The 20,064-nt window shown below is 34.6% G+C and overlaps 1 protein-coding gene across 1 annotated transcript in view; it reads left to right on the forward strand.

Annotated features, from left to right (window-relative positions):
- fibcd1a (fibrinogen C domain containing 1a) overlaps positions 1-20,064 on the forward strand; it is a 212,209-nt gene that overhangs the window by 59,642 nt on the left and 132,503 nt on the right. The window contains exon 2 of the mRNA XM_056463980.1: positions 3,079-3,558. Coding sequence (XP_056319955.1) covers positions 3,079-3,558 — 480 coding nt within the window. The remainder of the gene's footprint in view (positions 1-3,078; positions 3,559-20,064) is intronic.

Raw genomic sequence — 20,064 nt, forward strand, 5'->3', positions numbered from 1 at the left:
AATCAGTGATTAAATGTCATGACTGAGTGTGATTAGTAATTAGTTTATTTATACTGTCTTAAAGAAGCTGCATATCATCTTTAAATAAAATAAGAGAAACCCGCCTTCCATTTTAATATCACTCTCTGATATCTATACCAACACAGCCATATAATTATCATTGCACTATTTTAATTCACTTGGCATGCAGTGCTCAAAAGCAAAAACCCATCAGCCAAAACTGAATCAAAAGTGCCAAGATATTACAATGTAACTTTTTTATTGTTACATTATTTAATGCCTTTGCCAACAGAATGAAAGCCTGAGTTTTTGCTTAACTGGGCTGAAATATATTTTAAAGGGTTTCAATATGAACATTAGTGTAAAATCAATTTATGAAAGTAAATGAGGGTGAAATATTACAATTTCAATAAAAACATTTAGCCAAATTGATCACAAAAATGAATGCCAGAAATGTCCATAAGGATGTTCAAGGCTTAACTGCTGTTTTTCTTCTTCTTCTTCTTCTTCTTCTTCTTCTTCTTCTTCTTCTTCTTCTTCTTCTTCTTCTTCTTCTTCTTCTTCTTCTTCTTCTTCAGTGCAGACTCCAAGAAAATTCAGTTTCCTACTGGTTTAGGTTGCATTCCTCTTCACTGAATATTATCATCCCGAATTATATTATCTGGAGCAAAGGAACTTTGATTAGGTCTTATAGGCATCTGGGTAAAAAGCATTTTCCTTTCCGTCTTTTATAAACACCTTTGCAAAAAGCCAGAATTTATGCATTCAGGAGTCTTCAGGTGTTACATAATAACAGATTAAACTTTCAAGAGGCATTTTCATGCATGTTTAATGTTCAACTGGGATTTTTTAGAAATTTGTAGCCGCAGTTCAGTTATGAAGAACCTACTTTTGAATCTGTGTTATCGGTGTGTGTGAAATTTGATTTGGCCTCCTGCAAGTTTAATCAGCACATATTACTTATGCATACATTTCACGAGTTGTATTTAGATAAAAAAGTTTGAAAAAAAAAACACATTTAGGTTTTTCTGTGCCATGCTGGTCATTTTAATGTTTATTTTTTCTGTATACTAATGTACAACGCTGTAAAAAAAAAAAAAAACTAATGAAAGTCATTAGAAGTGTGAAAACAAACATCATTATTTCTTGCATGTGCATTTGAGTGTCTGTTTATTAATGTGCATAAAATGGAACAAAAATGTATCTCGCACTGTTTTAGCTCATTTAGTTTAGTAGGTAATAGATGCAGTTTATTTCCTCAGAAACAAACAGAAACAAGTTGTCTGTTTAAATAGTACTTGAATAAAATACACCACCCCAATGAAAGAACAGTAATCAAGTACAGTTACTCAAAACGTATATACCTCTGTAGATTATAAAAAAGTTACATTTTATATGAAGCTAAAAGGTATATGCAGCTGAAAATATGCTCTGTGAAAAAAAAAAACATCATTGGTTCTTGCATGTTAAACACTTTCATTTGAGTGTCTGTTTGTATGTGCGTAAAAGCAAACAAACATAAAATGATTTTATTCATTCATTCATTTTCCTTCAGCTTAGTCCCTTTATTCATCAGGGGTCACCACTGCAGAATGAGCCGGCAACTTATCCAGCATATGTTTTACGCAGTGGATGCCTTTCCAGCTGCAACCCCGTACTGGGAAACACCCATACACTCACATTCACACACATACACTACGGCCAATTTAGTTTATTCAATTCACCTATAGTGCATGTCTTTGGACTGTGGGGGAAACAGGAACACATGGAGGAAACCCACACCAGTGTGGGGAGAACATGCAAACTCCACACAGTAATGCTATCTGGCCCAGCCGGAGCTTGAACCAGCGACTTTCTTGCTGTGAGGCGACAGCACTAACCACTGAGCCACCGCACGGCCAAAAATGATTTTATATAATTCATTAATTCATTTTCTTTTTGACTTAGTCCCTTCATTAATCTAGGGTTGCCACAGCGGAATGAACCGCCAACTTATCCAGCATTTGTTTTACACAGCGGATGCCCTTCCAGCTACAACCCATCACTGGAAAACACCCATACACACTCATTCACACACATACACTATAGACAATTTAGCTTACCCAATTCACTCAAACCACATGTTTTTGGACTACGCGATCACGGTGAGAACATGCAAACTCCACACAGAAATGCCAACTGACCCAGCCGAGACTCGAACCAGTGACCTTCTTGCTGTGAGGCGATTTTATATGATATAAAAATTTATTGATAATGTATTTAAAAAGTAAACAAAAATGTATAAAATATAGGGAGCAGGTTTTTGTTTGAAAAAAAAAAATAAATAAAAAGAGAATTTTTTTCTTCAGAAATGTACCAAAGTAAAAGGACAAGTTGTCAAATTTATATTGTACTTGAGTAAATTTCAAATATTACAAATCCCCAGATAAACACTTAAAGGGATAGTTTACCCAAAAACAAAAATGTCCACAACGCCAGCCTTTTCAAAAACTTCCACTTGGTTTTTTTAATTTCATGCAAATTTGGCATGGTTTTCAGCCGCAAAACAACGATGTCATGTAAACAAAGAGACGAAATGTATAAAAAGTTTCGAGTTTGGTACCTTTCGTTACTGAAATTTTAAAAACGCCCATTTCCCGCTAACATTTGAGCACTATTGAGCGTGTTCTTAAACACCTTAAATCCCTTTCACTCCAAAAGGGCAGAATCACAGGGCTGTTGCTGGGCGCTGCTGTTGCAATGGAACGTTCTATTGAGTGTCGCCTCTTGGTCATTCTAAGATCTTTGATGTTGTCAAAACTGACAGTTGGAGGGACGTGGCTAAGTATGTTAGCCAGGCCCAACACCTCAGACAGACATAATCTGGGAATTCAACTGAAAACAGGAAGAACATTTTCAGATTTTATTTGAATATTACAGGGGCAAACTATTTCTTTTTTTAATGACATGCACAGATGAATTGTTCACCTAAAAACTAGCAGTGTGAGCTAACAAAATCATTTGGTTAGTTTTGATTTCATATGTACTTCCGCTGATACTAATATATCTCCATCTTTGTGTTTTTCCCGCTCTGTGCAGAGGATGAGCTGTAGTTATCTCCTGTGCACCATCCTGCTGTTCGTTGCCGTTTTACTGGCTGTGACAGTAACCGGGATTATCCTCCTCATGAACCATTACCAGGCTCCTAGTGGCCCTGACGGCCCTCCGCTCATCAGCACCAATCAGGATGAGGGAAACGCCCTGGTGACCATCGAGCGTGGGGATGGCTCCCGCATCAACATCTTCATCGACCCCAACTGTCCCGACTACAACAATAACTTCCTGCGTCTGGAAGGGGTTCAGACCTCACTGCTGCACTCGCTGACCGACCACGACACTGATCTGAAATCAGTGAAAGGCCAGGATCGGGCTCTGCTGGTCAAACTGGCCGAGGAGGTAGCCAAACTGTCTGCTCATGCCAGCCAGCTGAAGATGGAGTACAATGCTTTGAGGCAAGGCCAGGGCAACATCGGGCAGGAGCTCAGCACACTACAGACTGAACAGGGCAGACTCATACAGGTCAGTTTTCACTATGACTTTACTGATATTGTGTGATGCTAGAAACGATGAAGGTAGAGACTTTGACTATGTTTACATAATCAAATTATTTGCCTTAATCTGAATAAGAATATAATAAGACTCAGGTGTTTACATGAGTTGCTGTTGAATGTTCCTTTCATGATCCCGCTTTACATGCTATAACACATAATTCGATTAACGTCATTTTGTCACTGCGCTATCCACGTTTCCTCTGGAGTTTCAAGTAGTTTCGGGAGTTTCATTTTTAATTTGTCGACTTTAACTGCAGTTCGAGACTTTCACTTTTATTCAGGAACATTTCATGCATATATTTCATAAAATTAATAATTCATTTATTATTTTATAAAGGAATCATCACACTGTTTGAAATTAATTTGCAAAAAATATGAAGAATTATCTGTTTGATTAGTATTTGTTTGATTACATTTATAAAAAAAAGTTTAAATTGTATGTTATTTAGATTATCACTGTAATAAATAAAAAAAAAAATTCAATTCTATAAAGAAAAAAATACAGAAAAATTAGCAGATGCAAAATGTCTTTAAAAAAACACTTCAAATGACCATGTTATAGGTATTAATATAACAAATGTTTAAGTAGTTACAATTTTAACAGTTTAAGTGACTAAAATTAGAAATAAAACTAATTTTTTTTCTAGAACATAAAAATAAAATTTAAATAAAAATCCAATATTTGTGTTTTATATACAAGAGCCATAAAATACAGTTGAAGTCAGAATTATTAGCCCCCCTGTTTATTTTTTTCCCCAATTTCTGTTTAACAGAGAGAAGATTTTTTCAACACATTTCTAAACATAATAGTTTTAATATCTCATCTCTGATAACTGATTTACTTTATCTTTGTCATGACGACAGTAAATATTATTTGACTAGATATTTTTTTCAAGACACTTCTATACAGCTTAAAGTGACATTTACAGGCTTAACTAGGTTAACTAGGCAGGATAGGGTAATAAGGCAAGTTATTGTATTACGATGGTTCGTTCTGTAGACTATCAAGAAAAATATAAAGGGGCTAATAATATTGACCTTTAAATGTTTTTAAAAAAATTAAAAACTGCTTTTATTCTAACCAACATAAAACAAGTAAGACTTTCTTCAGAGGAAAAAATATTATCAGACATACTGTAAAAATTTCCTTGCTCTGTTAAACATCATTTGGGAAAAAGTAAAAACTTCTGACTTCAACTGTATATTTTCATTAAACTGGTAATAAATTGTTGCTAAATTGTATGTTTATTATTATTTCTTTGTATTTTTCAATCAATTACTTACACTTTTACAATTGCTAACATTTTAATTGTAGAGCAGAATGTACTTTGCAAAGTAATAATAATAATAATTCATTTGTTCATTTTCTTTTCGGCTTAGTCCCTTTATTAATCTGGGGTCGTCACAGTGGTATGATCCGCCAACTTATCCAGCATATGTTTTACGCAGCGGATGCCCTTCCACCTGCAACCCATCACTGGGAAACACCCATACACTCGCATTCACGCACATACACTACGAACAATTTTTAGCTTACCAAATTCACCTATAGAACATGTCTTTGGATTGTGGGGGAAACCGGAGCACTAATAATAATGTTTCTTCCTAATTATTTTCCATATTTTAATTTTAACAGTAGTTTTAAATGTCCTCTGAAATTTTTTATTTGATTTGATTACATTTTTAAGCATTAAATAACTGATTCATGCCCTCATTTCTTTACTACCAATAAAATAAAATAAAAATTGCCTCCGCTGTGGCGACCCCAGATTAATAAAGGTACTAAGCTGAAAAGAAAATGAATTTAAATAAAATAGAATAAAATAAAAACCCACTACCATACATTTTGCCAACTCCTCCTACCTCAACAAGTCTTTGAGGTGCATACATAAATGCTGTACTGTAGGCCTGAATGATTATTTGTTTTGAAACTCAAATCGATTTAGCTATTTTGAAATTTATGACGCAAAAGCTGTGATTATTTCAAAGCGCTATCAAATATGGTAACAAGCATATAGTTTTTGAAAGTTCTAAATATAAATATTTTAAAGGATTTATATATTTTTATATATACACTTTAAAACCCAACAGTCAACTTTATCAAATGAAATGAGTGTAGTTAACTCAAAATTGACTGGAAGTTAATTCTACTCATTTGAAAAGAGTTTTGAACTCAGTGTTGAGGGTTATTAGTTAATAAATTATCTCATTACTTCAACTTAAATGTAGTAAGTTCACTACTCATAAGGATTAGTTTTTGATCTTAAATGGTTTGTTGCAATCGGTTTTCTCAAATGGTTTGAGTTACCTTAACTTTTTGGGTTTTACAGTGTAAGATTTTATATATATTTAATTGACTTTAAAGTACTGTAGATATTTTCTTGATTTGTCATAACAACTGACAAATTGACTGAAAAAAAAACAATGTTTAAGAGGTTTTAAGCAAACAGTAGTATAGTTTTTCTGTTATGACAGGATGTGCTGAAAATTCCAAATGCAGCTTTATTATAAAATGAGATGGTCGTAAAGGCAAGGGTAAACAGGAACACAGAGAACAACAGAGAAAATCCAAAGAGTAATCCAGATAACAGGCGATGGTCAGGGCAGGTAGAAAACGGTCGAAAACAGGGTAAACAGTCCAGGTATCAAAGCACAGACAGGTAAACGCTTTGCAATGCACATAAACCCTAACAAGACTTAGCAATAGATATGCATGAGAATGGCATTTATATAGGGAGTATAATAAGCATAAATGATATGCAGCTGTGTGTGTGTGTCAGTCCAGATTGTTTACAGCTGTAATGAGTGTTGATTGGTGCAAAGACTCATGGCAGTTGTAGTCCATGTAAATAACCGGTAGTATACAGAGTGCTCTGTAATGAGGTTAATGGGCACTCCAGCTGAAAACTGTAACAGTAGCATGCCTTGTGATTATGCTTGGTCTTTCTTTGGTGCTGTTAAATCCACCACATAAAACCTATAGCTCTTTTATGTAATGTAGTAAATCACATTTTAAATAGCAAACCGCAATTTTGATCAGAAAAATCGCAATTCGATTTTTTTTCTCCAAATTGTGGAGCCCTAAAATGTTGCTCCAAAAAAGCAGTCATGCCGAATCAGCCTGAAATTATTTTGTTCCCTGTATTTCCCATTCTATCCACCAAGCAAACATCCAGTGCAAACCAGCTCTGAATTTCTGGCATGAAGAACTTTAAATTTTAAAACACAACAATGCCGACAGAATGAATGGCACCTTCGTCAGAGGGGTTGGCATTGTTTCAGTGGCTTATTCACTGAAGGACTTATGCAGATTTGCTTAAAGTGTGGATGCGGTAGTTGGAAATGCTGTACTCTGTGTGATCTGGCAGATTCTGCGATGCAGGTGCCTGATTCAGCTCACTTCACCTCACTCGTCTGGATTTATGCCTGCTCATAATGGAGCAACTCTTCTAAATTTGGTTTGCCGTCTGCTTTCTGTGGGCAGTAATACTGTGGCCTTAATAGTGCCAGACACAAGGGTTTTGTAGATGCTGCATCATCTAAAATAAGCTTAATTTCATATACATTTATTTAATGTACTCTATATAAAAACATTGACCTGATTTGTGGTGAAAATGAGTGTAGCTTCCTATTTAGTTTGATTGATTGTTTTGTTTGTGGTTCGTACTGAGGTCTTATTTTAATGCATTATACATTATTTAAAGCAATGTTGTGAGACAACATCTTGGTTAGTTCATTAATCCAGAAACCACATGAATTTTGTATAATATTAATTATGTTACTTTTTAAATGAAGGAAATGACTAACTATTTACAACATATTCTGGTTTATACATTTTTAACTTTTATATTTATACATTTACATTTTATTTTACATGCAAAAATATGTGTAGATTATAAACTTACTATATATATATATATATATATATATATATATATATATATATATATATATATATATATATATATATATATATATATAAATATATAATTATGCATATGGCATAATATTGGAAACTAATGGCATAATATTGACATTTACTTTTTATTTACATTTAATTTAATTGTAAATTTTATAGTTTGTTTTATAATATTCATTGAATTAGGAATTTTAAATAAAATTATTGTATTATTTATAATATTATTGTGCTCTGAGGCATTGATAAATATATGTAAGCAATATCACACGAGTAGCAGTGCAATATGGCTGTATATCGGCACTAGTGGGAGGTGTGAGGCCGCAGGCTGTCCGACCAATGATGATATACTCACTACTACTCGTGTGATATTGTGTGATATTGCGTTTATACAATAGTTCGACTGCATAATTGTGTATGTAAAACAAAAAATCAAACATGGAGAGTCTCAAAAAATCAATTTGTACGAAGAACTACTTTCTTTCGCCATTTATTCTCATCTGCAGCTGACCGTCAGAAACCGGTGCAAAAACACGTTAGAGCTAGTATTTAAATGATTCTCTAGCGTTAGGTCTAAATGATGACAAAGCAGGTGATTTTGCTCACATTTTAAGATTATAAGGCTAAACAGCATGAAATGCCATCAGTCTACAGAGATTTCCCAGTATTTCTCTGTTGCTATCGGGAGATTACAATAATTAACCCCGAAAAAGCCAAAGCAAAGCAAACACTAGCCAATTACAATGGTTTAAATACAGCGCTACAACATACAAAAGAGAGAGATTGATTTCAAATGTCACTAACCTGTTTTATAAGGATTTTATCAGCTGTAGTTTAAAATACGAAAAGAAAATGCTGAGGTTTTTCTCCCCTAAAGACTTATTATGCGGTCTCTGTCGTCATCTTGTGGTGCAACCATCTTTGCTCTGCTCAGTATGACAGGCTGATGGATGCAGACGTGCTGGATCTCCGAAATTAGTAATATATAAAATAGGCACTATCCTTGTAAATAAACTACATAACTGCAATCTAAATAACTACATTCTTGCCCTAAAAATCCTTAGAAGTACATTATGTTGTCCAACAGCTGCAATATTTGTCAAACTGTAGTGAGTTTATAGCTTGTCATCTTGTCATGTGGGTGGAGTAATACACAAGAGTGAAGAGGCTGTACGAGTGCTGTCATTGCAGAATATCGCACGGCTATCAGCCAATCAGATTCAAAGACTAAATTTATTTGATCAAAAATTATATTAAAGCATATTATTCAAATTAAAAAAACTGCTAGTAGCATAAACCACCACATCAATACTCTTTTGCAAATATTTTTGCTTTCATGTCATTTAATGGCATCTGTTTTTCCAGTGAACAGACCTTGACTCCCTCCATGTTCACAGTTTGCTGAACTTTTTACTGATAGCATTTTTTAAAATAGTCGGGCTCAACTTAATAAGTACTATAGAGCCTCTCCTTCACCTGTGTCATTATTATAAAAGTGTTCATCAGCAGCGTCTGCACTGTCAAGATGAGAGAGTGTAAAAAATCCCAAGCACCATTACTCACAATGTCCCACCAGCTCCCGCTTTATGACCTTTTATGAGAGCAACACTCAGTGATTACAGCAGACGGGGAGATTATTTATTCATGACAGTAATTTGAGACTGAAATACTAAGGTTTCTCAAACATTCAACAAATCTTCCAGTGTTTACAACATGCCATTTGTCTCTTCCGCCAATATGTTGTTGGCATAGTAAAAATCTTTATGAGCTTTTCCTGTGTGATGAACGGCTCCGTCTTTATCGGTCTCTTTTCTTTTTCGGTTTTTGAATGGAAACGTGCACTAGCGGGGGATTGAGCTCTCACTCCTCCACCGTATGCCAGCAGCCCCAGCGGGCACACACCTCATTTACACTGAGCGTTTGAAGATCAGATGACAAAACACACACTGCAGCTCAGTGCTGTCAAACACTCCAGGACTTCATTTCATGTGGCACACGAGAGCTCAGTCCACCACATGATGACTCTATGAAAGCCATCCCACTAAATTATTTGGATATGATAATGTAGTGCTTTGTTTTTTGGGTAAAGTGCTTTGTTTATTACACAAATATATGTTTAATTTTTAACGTTTAAGAAAGTAATAGCTGTTGGAATTAAAAGTATATAATAAACGTATAAAAAATTATACAAAAATATAAATTTGAGACAATTTGAAATATTCTATGTGTGTGTGTGTCTGACTATTTGTGTGTGTAATATCCAATTGCATTAGTTTTTTTTAAAGTATATTATTATAAATATAAAATGAGCAAAAATATTAATATTAATAACTGTTTGAAATGGCGGGGAAAATAAGTGTTGAATCACCATTTTTTCTCAGAAAACATATTTCTAAAGGTGCTGTTGGCTTAAATTTTTCACAGGCTGTTAGTAACAATAAAAGGTATCCATATATGCAATAAAACAATCTAATTAGTTTACGAATTAAGTTATGTGTATTAAAATGAAATGACACTGGGAAAAAGTATTGAACACATGAAGAAAGGGAGGTGAAGAAAGGCAGGGAAAGCCCAGACAGCATCTGAAATCTCTCAATAGTAAATGAATATTCGCTGCTTCAGTTCAACATCTACATTAGCAGGATGATGAAGATGAAACCAGAGTGGACATTTCAGCAAGACAATGATCTGAAACAAATCCAACGAAACTCTCAAATGCTTTCAGAGAAAAAAATTGAGCTGTAGAATGGCCCAGCCAACCACCTGACTTGAATCCGATAAAAGATACAAAATAAAGATCAGATTTGATACACTATACTCACAGAACCATCAAGTTTTTACACTCTGTTGAAGTCTGTGATAAACTCACACCTGAGCAATTTATGTGACTTCATTCTCCATATGGGAGGCGTCACCAAAAAAGCCCTTTATATAAAGTATTAAATACATTTCAATAGTTTACCACTTTCTCCTTGTGTCATTATTACACATTAACATTTTTTTCAGAATTTTTGTTTTATTTAATTTATTTTTATGTGTATTGTGTGGGTTTTTACCAAGATCTGGTTCAATTCCAACTGCTTTTTTGGAAATATTATTCCTAGAAAAAACATGATGTGTTCACTACTTATTTCCCCTACTGTATACGAGTACAAACAATCACAAAGATGTGTACAGAGCCGTTCATCACACAGGAAAAGCTCATAAAGATTTTTACTATGCCAACAATATATTGGCGGAACAGACAAATGGCATGTTTTACGCAGTGAATGCCCTGTTAGCCGCAACACATACACATACACTTTCACATTTACACACACTCATACACTTTGGCCAATTTTGTTACCCAATTCACTCATGTTTTTAGATTGTGGGGGAAACCGGGGCACCCGGAGGAAACCCAAGTGAACACGGGGAGAACATGCAAACTACATTCATAAAACAGACAAAAAAACTGTAACATTAATAATATAATATTAATAATACATGTAAGTTTGTAATATAAAATACTTTTTATTATCTATGATGTAAATATTATATATCAGGGCTGTTGATCTATTATTAAAATAAGTGCTAATTGCAATATTACATTCACGGTCTCTGAGTAATCTAGATAATAATCGCAAACTTAAAATATGGGATTTAACTTTAAATATGCAGTGTTGGTATATAGAAATGCATGGCAATCTAGTATAAGGAAACTTATTCTTTAGTTTTATTATGTTATTATTCTTCTGATTTATTATTTTTAACTTGCCTGAAGTGAATAAGTGCAGTTTGTCGAGGTAGTTTTCGTCACTTACTAATATTCTAGTAAGTGCAGTGGAATTGCCTTCTGCAAATTCAATATTCTAGCTTTTTACAGTTGTTATTCTTTGCCTGTGTTGTACAATTGGATTTTTGTAACAGTAGTTCCCATCAATGGGACAGTCCTGGACAGTGTTTATGGGTCTGCAATCTGTGATAATCAATGCAGTGATGGAATGAGTTCACTTTGCAGTTATGTTTTTTTTTTGTTTTATATATATTACTTAAAGGTTTTGTCTTGTTTCTACATTCAAAAAAAAAAAAGATTTTGCTGCTTGTTCAAACTACTTATTTAAAATTAGCTGAAGCAACACAATTCTTGAGATTTTTGTGGAAAACGACATTGTTCTATGTTCTATCCACTTACATTTGTTAAGTTAACTTAATTGATTTGTGTTGGGATAAATGAATTGTGTTGAATCCTGCATTTTCTACAGTGTAGTTCAAATATGTTAAAATTAATTCATTAATTCATTTTCCTTCTACTTAGTCCTTGATTTATTAGGGGTAGCCACAGCGGAACGAACTGTCAACTACTCTGGCATATGTTTTATAGAGCGGATGCCCTTCCAGCTGCAACCCAGCACCATGCTGGAAAACAATCATACACTCTCTTATTTACACACACTCTTACGCTAAAGCCAATTCTTCCAATTATATTAAAATTCATGAATCAAAAAACATTTTATAGATGAACAAAACTTCTGTGTTTTTTTCAGAAATCATACATAAAAATTAAGATAATTTTAAGATTAAAACAAGCAAAATACTCTGCCAGTGGGGTAAGCAAAATATCCTTATTTCATACTGAAAATGAGATTATTTTGCTTAACCCATTGGCAAATTATTCAGCTTGTTTTATAGAATAAACTCCCTAAATTTTGACTTATTATTTCGGAAATTGTTTTTTGGATACTTGGACTAGAAACGAGGCAAAAATGTAAGCAAGAAAAGATTTTTTTGCAATGAATATCTTGATAATTTACCAAACGTCTAAACAGTTTCCTTGTGAAATGTTGACTATGTCGACTGTTTTTCAGTATTTATCAAGCTGCCGTAGGTATCCTTTATGTGATATGCGATCGCATCTTTTGAGCCCTGGCTCTGAAGAGCAAGAGACAGAATGAGAGACAGATGGGATCCACAGCCCCTACATTTAGATCAGCGTTTTATGAATTCAGCCAGTAAACGAAGGCCATGCTTTCATTAGATTCCCTCAGCCACACAATAAAAACACAGTGCCATCAATAGAGATGATTGGGTTGAGAAAAAGGGGTTGTAGATCCACCATCAACTATACGGCCTGGTAATATCCTACAAACTTTTTATTATTTATCACAGAGTCAGAGATAACTTTATGAAATGGATGGATTTCTTAGCCCAAGGGACACAAACGCTGGTCGTGGTTAGGCTGACTGGGAACTATAAACTTGTTTGCACTCGCTCTCCTTAAAAACCACAGGATAAATCGGAGAGCAAATATGAGGCCATTGAGCCGATTATAGGTTTGAGGAGCGAGACTTTTGAAGGGTAATTTCAAAACTTAATTACAGGTATGTCATGATATCCTGAGCTAATATGATTTGATCTTTCTAGAACCTGTGTTTGCTTGCGCTCTACCGATGTGAAATGAAATGCAATATCTGAAGGGTGTTTACTGGAAAACAGTGGATTTGATTATGTTATATGCGAAGTATGGTCAATTAGATCCCGATCTGCGCTGCATTAAATGTTTGGAGGTATTTATGTGCAAGGAGAGAAGTTGGTTGAACACTATAAAGAGGAAATGGCTATGTTTTTGTTGTGCAATGGTTCAAATTTAGGCTAAATTATTTGGATGAAAATGATAATACATTTTCAAGTGATGCTTGGAAATTGTTGGGATTTAGAAGTATTTAAAATATATATTATCTGAGAAAATACATTTCAGTTGGGTGGCACAGTGGCTCAGTAGTTAGCACTGTCACCTCACATCAGAAAGGTTGCTAGTTCGAGTCCCAGCTGGGTCAGTTGGCATTTCTGTGTGGAGTTTGTATGTTCTCCTTGTGTTTGCATGGATTTCCTCTGGGTGCTCTGGTTTCCCCCACAGTCCAAAGACATGTGGTATAGGTGAATTGGGTAAACAAAATTGTCCGTAGTGTATGAGTGCGTGTGTGAATGAAACAGTGTATGGGTGTTTCCCAGTACTAGGTTACATTCGCTGCGTAAAACATTTGCTGTAATAGTTGGTGGTTCATTCCGCTGTGGCGACCCCTGATTAATAAGGGAATAAGCCGAAGGAAAACTAATGAATGAGTAAATACATTTAAATTTAAGTAAATTGACTTTAAAATATGTTCACACGACAGATAAATGTGTTATTATCAATCCCAGGCAAATTTGAATGCTAATAAATTGCCAAATAACTAAAATAAGTCATCAAAATCTTTAACAAATAGGCAGGACTCTTCTCTCGGACACTGGGGGCGTGTCCACTGGTGACGCTGAAACCACACCCACTCACGGAAAAATGGCTATCTGTCAATTGTAATATACCGTTGCAACCTGATTGGATGCTACTGATCCTACCTTTAGTAATGTTAGATTAATTGGCTTTATATTGCCATACATTTTTGAGCGATTTCAAGTAGTCAATATTACTTGTCAGCGCTGCAGTCAGTTGCCTTCTAGTCTGGTTGCTTAGCAATGACAGATGCAAGCTCTGGTGCACTTCAAAAACAGAGAAAGCAGTACAGTACGTTTTAGAATTGTGAACACTCCATGTTTTAAATGTGCATATATTCTGATAGACTGTAATGAACATTGACTGTAACTCAAGATTGAGCTGGAGAACCACTGATGTTAAAGGTGCTGTATGTAAGTTTTTGACTCTTCTAAAGTGTAAAAATACCGTAGTATGTCTGCAGGTATTTAAGAAACTTGCTAAGTGAACATTTTCACTTGATAAACAGTGAGCTTGTTTATCTGAAAAATAATGCTGAAGTCAGATACTTTGCTTTGAAAATATGTGTTACATGCTGGAACGGCTGTATTTGTTCTGGTTCTTTTAACCCGCCCAATGCCAGTTTAGCCAACTATATTTCAGCACCCTGGGTTGCCTTCATGAAAACAGCACATTTCATTCATTTAGTCAGGAAGGCTCTCAAAGTGTGTGTTTGTGACTGAAATGTGACCTCCGTTGGTAAGGTTAATAATCTAATTAGTACATATTAAACCTCTTTAACATTATTAAATGTGCATGCTAAATCACTGATATGTGTTGGTTTGCTTTATTTCACAGTTCTTATGTTCAATTTGAAACTGTTTATTTTTTTTCAAGGTATGAGGTGAACTTTCTGCTGCTGCTTTTTGTAGTATGGCAATAAATGTCACTTAAAATGGCATTCAAACACGTCACGTCAATCTGGCAACCTGCTCTTGCTTGCACTCGGCAGAGAAGGAGCCAAGTGAAAATGTGTTTTGATCCAGAAGTGCAATACCTAGTTTAACCACTGGGTGTCAAACTTACATACTGCATACTTTAATATGAAGTAGTTATTATTGTTATAGCTGTAAACAATCCTGAACACAAAATTAATGTAAAATTGGTTGCTGGTTTAACTCCACAACTCAGTTCTACGAAAAATTATGGCTTCTGATTATAACCTGTTTTTTCAATTTTCCTTAAAGCACAAAAAAAACCTCCTAGGGAAACTTCAAACATTAGTTTTTCTCAAAGTAATATTTATACTTTAAACCAGCAGTTTATCAAATTAAAAATAATATTTTGAACCAAAATTAAATTATACTTTGAGAAAAACAAAAAGAAATTGCTGTGATAATTTACAGTACTTTTTAAAAGTTGGTTTAAAGTGTATTTTTTTCCAGTGTACTGTCCCCTGGGCACATTATGAACCTTATTTTGACTGCCACTATAGTTGTACATAATATGTGAATGTTGAATAAGATATATTTATGTTACTCTAAGCTATTTTTTAGAATTATATTCTTCTAAATCCTTTATACTTTTGGTTAATACAGTTGAAGTCAAAATTATTAGCCCTACTGTGATTTATTTTCTTTTTCAAATATTTCCCAAATTATGTTTATAACAGAGCAAGGAATTTTCACATCCTATAGTATTTGTATCTTTCTATTGTTAAGTTGGAAAAGTGTTTTATTGACCCTTAAATACCTTTTTAAGTAGATTCTGTTTTATGAAGTTTGAAATTAAACTTATTTTTAATTTCAAAATATATTTTGAGCCTCACAGTCACAAAGCATTATTCAGTATATATTTCAAATATATAGCCAGAAAAAAAAATTATGTTATTATTGCAGTTCCAATTATTACCACTAGTTGTGCAGAAATAACAAGCTTCGCCTTTGATCAATGGGCGGCTTATTTCTTCCAGTGACAGTGGAATTGCAGAGATGCTAAGTAAATCTGTCCTCGGGGTGTCTTTGAAGAATGGATAAAGGTTTCTTTTGTGGATCCCAAAGTGCCAGCGATCTGACTCGGCAAAAGCCCTGGATCATTAATGAGGTTGGCGGAATCCAGGCCTCCTTAGTCATTATCCCACCTCAGTGCTCCGGAGAAACTAGAACACGGGCAACATAGTGACGCATTAGACTGAAAATGCCATTTTTATAGCATAACTTCCGCAGAATGTTACCACACTGTAACATTGTGTGAGTCGTCATGCTTTTGATGAGAATTTTACATGCAGTAAGGTCTAAAAGTTTCATTTTCTTACTGTGGAGCTCCATTGCTTAAACTTTTAATAGCAGTTTTCAAACTGGAGTTTTCTAGTAAAGCTGTAAGTGGTCTTACAGGTAGTTACAGGAAGTGTTTTATAGGAACTTTCTAGAAGTGCATTACCCTGTAACTAGCTCAGTATTCCTGGTTTTATAAGTATTTACTTTGAAAGTGCATACAAAGTGAGTAACTTTCACAATGCAGAACACAATGCCATCTGGACATTACAACACAAACCAAATGTTGATTGTACACACCAGACCAGATTTATCAATGAGTGTAGAAATATCGGAAGATGAGTGCGCAAATTAAATAATAAAGATGCATAGTAACATCTCACAAATCAACCAGCGCAATAAATTTATTGAATAAGTGAATGAATTTAAGTGTCTTGGCATAACTCTAGACATTAATTAAAATTTTGATAGTCATGTTAAAAATATTTGTAAGAAGGTCAAGCCAAGTCTAAACAGTTTTCATTTTATTAGAAGATTATTTTACATATCAAACTGCAAAATTATTCATAAATACAATGATAATCTCTCACTTGTCACACTGCATTACGTCATGGTCACAAGCCTCTTTGAATACATTGAAGCCTATTGACTCGATATATTAACAAGCAATAAAAACTATGCACTTAAAGCCTATGCGATGGCATCATTGTGAGGTTTTATGTAAACATATTCGTTTTAGTTTAGATAGTTTTATTAAAATTAATTATCTTAAATTGTTTTTTAAATGTTTAAATAATTATGTTCCAATGCTGTTTTCTGGTCTAGTCAGTAGGCATCCTCTCACAGAGTCATACAAGCAACTGCTAATATTTTTCCAAAGTGTAAGACCTCGTTTGGTCAATCTGCTTTTTTCTGTTAAGGAAACCAAATTGTGCAACGATTTACCTGTAAGCCTAAAATAAGAAAGTCATATAAATATTTGTAGTAGTGTACTTAAAAAGTGGTTAAAAATAAAACAGCAGTGTTTGCACAAATAGTTTACTATTAGTTTGTTTGATCACACACTGTAAAAATGCAGGGTTCCACAAATTTATGTGGCTTGAACATAAAAAAATTAAGTTGTCCCAATGAAATCTCAAGAATTGTGTTGTTTCAGCTCATTTTATTTAAGTAGTTTGAACAAGTAAAAAAATATATTTTTTGAGTGTAGGGTTGGGCGATTTCGGCCAATTTGGCATCGTACGATATCTAATGTGAAACATTGCGATGGACGATGGCATCATTGTCATAGGCGGAGGTGAATTAATACTTAATTAATTCATAACGAATTGATTATTTGTAGCCTACCGTTTCAACTACCTGACTGATTAAAAATAAGTTACAAACAAATTACCACCTGTCAATCACTTTTTCCGTTGGCCTCTGTGTGATCTGTGTCATTGAGGTCGACAAGCTTGTTTGGTACAGTAAAAAAGGTGTACAACCAACAGGAACCAACCAACAGTGTCTGAGGTTTTTACTAAAATTACTAAGTACAAGCATGAAAGCGAAAGATTGAAGCAGTGTACTGACGCTGTGACACGTTACCTTATAGATTCAAAAGACAGAAGAGTCATTAGATAGAGATTTTATTTTCATTTTATGTCAAGCCTCCCATGGACAGGTGTTGAGAATTACCAAGTCTGCCAAAACACTTAAAAAAATGGTTGTCCAGTGTAATTGTGATGTTCATGTCAAATAAATTAATTAATTAATTAAATAACCTCCAACCATATTGTAAGATATTCCACTACATTTTGACAACTGTTCATGCTTTTGATAGTTCAGGCACAATAAATACTGTTCACATGCTGTCTGAAGGAATAAAAATTGCTCAAGTATTACGAGACTCACCCTATTGTTTGTTCTTTTTATTTACTAATGAAGCAAAGTAAAAATAAAATGGCTTGGTAAAAAATATGTTCGGATGGTGTGTTTGGCATTCTGTAACACGTGGATGACAGACAACGTTAGGATCCAAGTGCAGGTTTATTCGTTAGTCAGGCAATCAAGGGTCAACACAGGTGCAAACAGATGAATAAAGGCAAATCCAGAATCGTAGTCACTATAACAGATGAGAGGTCGAAAGGCAGGCAGTGAACATGGACAAACAGACAAACTTGGCAAGGGTCAAAACACAGAGAAACAAGAATAAAGAAAACGCGTTGAATTGTCACTTTACAGGTAAACAAGACTCGGCCAGGAAGTGAGTGTGTGTGCTGCTAAAGTAGTGTGTGTGATTAGTCCAGAAGCAGCATCAGCTGTGGGAGTCCAATCAGTGGAGACTTGGAGCAGGTGTGTGTGGCATGATTGAATTTGTAGTTCATAAGATGTAGTCCATGTGAAAGTGAGTTCTTACTAGCGACCTCTGGTGGTTAGAGATCGCTGATAATAATGACACATTCCAAATAAATATGTCTAAAAATTATACCATGTATTACCTTTTACCATATTAGACATGCTTTTTAGTCGTTAAATAATGATAATAGTACCAGCAAACATCAGTAAATCTGCTCCCATAAAATTTGTAGCTGACCAGGAAACTTCACATTCAGTTAGGTTAAAATACTGGTTCATGCATTTTCAGGGATATTCTTCACATATTTAATAAATATCGACACTGCTGTTTTAAATCTTAAAATACAATTTGCGCTGGTGCAATTTGTTAATAAATCTGGCCCATGGACATCGTTTAAGGGATGCTCTGATTGATTGGCCAGAGTTTGATATGAGCCAATAATCCCATTTCATGACGCAATCGGTACTCGCTAATCTGGCCAATCTCATGAACTGATTGCAAGTGTTTGTTTAAAAGTTAGCAGAGGAATATGCTCACCCCCATATTACACATCAGCAGCGCTAAAACACATAAATGATGCATCAACACAGCAGGTAAAATATATACAGATTTATTTGTAATTGTAATATACTACTTCCTTTTTTAAGAAGTAATGCATATATAGGTGTGCATTTTAACTATGCATCAAATATGTGCTTCAAATTTTTTCTTGACTGAGACATGTTGAATTGTTCTTCCATCATTTGCAATATTTCCAAATTGCATTATTAGTCATTTTTCTAACCATTTTTTTAATTTCTGTAAAGCAGCTTCTGACTATGATCACACTAAATGGTTATACGAAACGTGTTTATGGGATTATACGCAACATCCTTAATTTATTCTCTTATGCAAGGAGAGATCTACAATTAAGTAGCATACTTGTGAAAATGTGCTTTATACAATTTAAAGCCTAAAGCATTAAAATTGGTACTCGGTATTGGCCGATCACCATCACAAGGAATCGGTACTCGGTATCGGCTGCTAAATTCCTGATCGGAGCATCCCTAGTTGTCCTTAAGCAGCCAGTGAAGAAAATAGACTGGAATCATGCAAATTTGTTACTAACCTCCAGAAACAGGAAGTAAAGCTAGAATCATCGACACCTTCTTTTAATTTGGTTCTTTCATTTTAATGACAGTAACTCTATATGTTGTGCATTTTGATCTTTGAAACCCTGCAGATGTTTTACCCTCACCATCAATTATATTATACATCCTACGTGAAAAGGTAATACGCAAAAAGCATGACAGGGCTCGATGTCTATTTTTATCATGAAGTCAGCTCAAACCAAATTAAAGTAAAATTTTTCAGCAGTCGCATGTTAACTTTCAGGCTACATAATTTGTCTCCGGCATAAGACACAAGTACCTGCCATCTCCCTCTCCTCATTTAGACCGAAGCACTCACAACTAGGTCACTGCCACGGCTGCAGAGCTGGCAGCACATCTGAGGTGGCAGGAGATCAGTAGCATACATTTGGGGAAGTAGTTTGTGCCTCACTATTCCACTTTAACAGAGTCTTAACACCCATGTTCAGTGTGTCATGAAACTCAGGTTTAAAAAAAGGGCAGGTACTGTCTGACGATCTATTTTGAAACCATTTGATCCTGCCTGGATTTATTAGTCTTGTTACTGGACCTTATTAGAAGAACCCTTTTTAATTATGAGCGTAGACT

The sequence above is a fragment of the Danio aesculapii genome, chromosome 8, assembly GCF_903798145.1.
Source record: "Danio aesculapii chromosome 8, fDanAes4.1, whole genome shotgun sequence".
In the NCBI taxonomy this organism is placed as follows: Eukaryota; Metazoa; Chordata; class Actinopteri; order Cypriniformes; family Danionidae; genus Danio; species Danio aesculapii.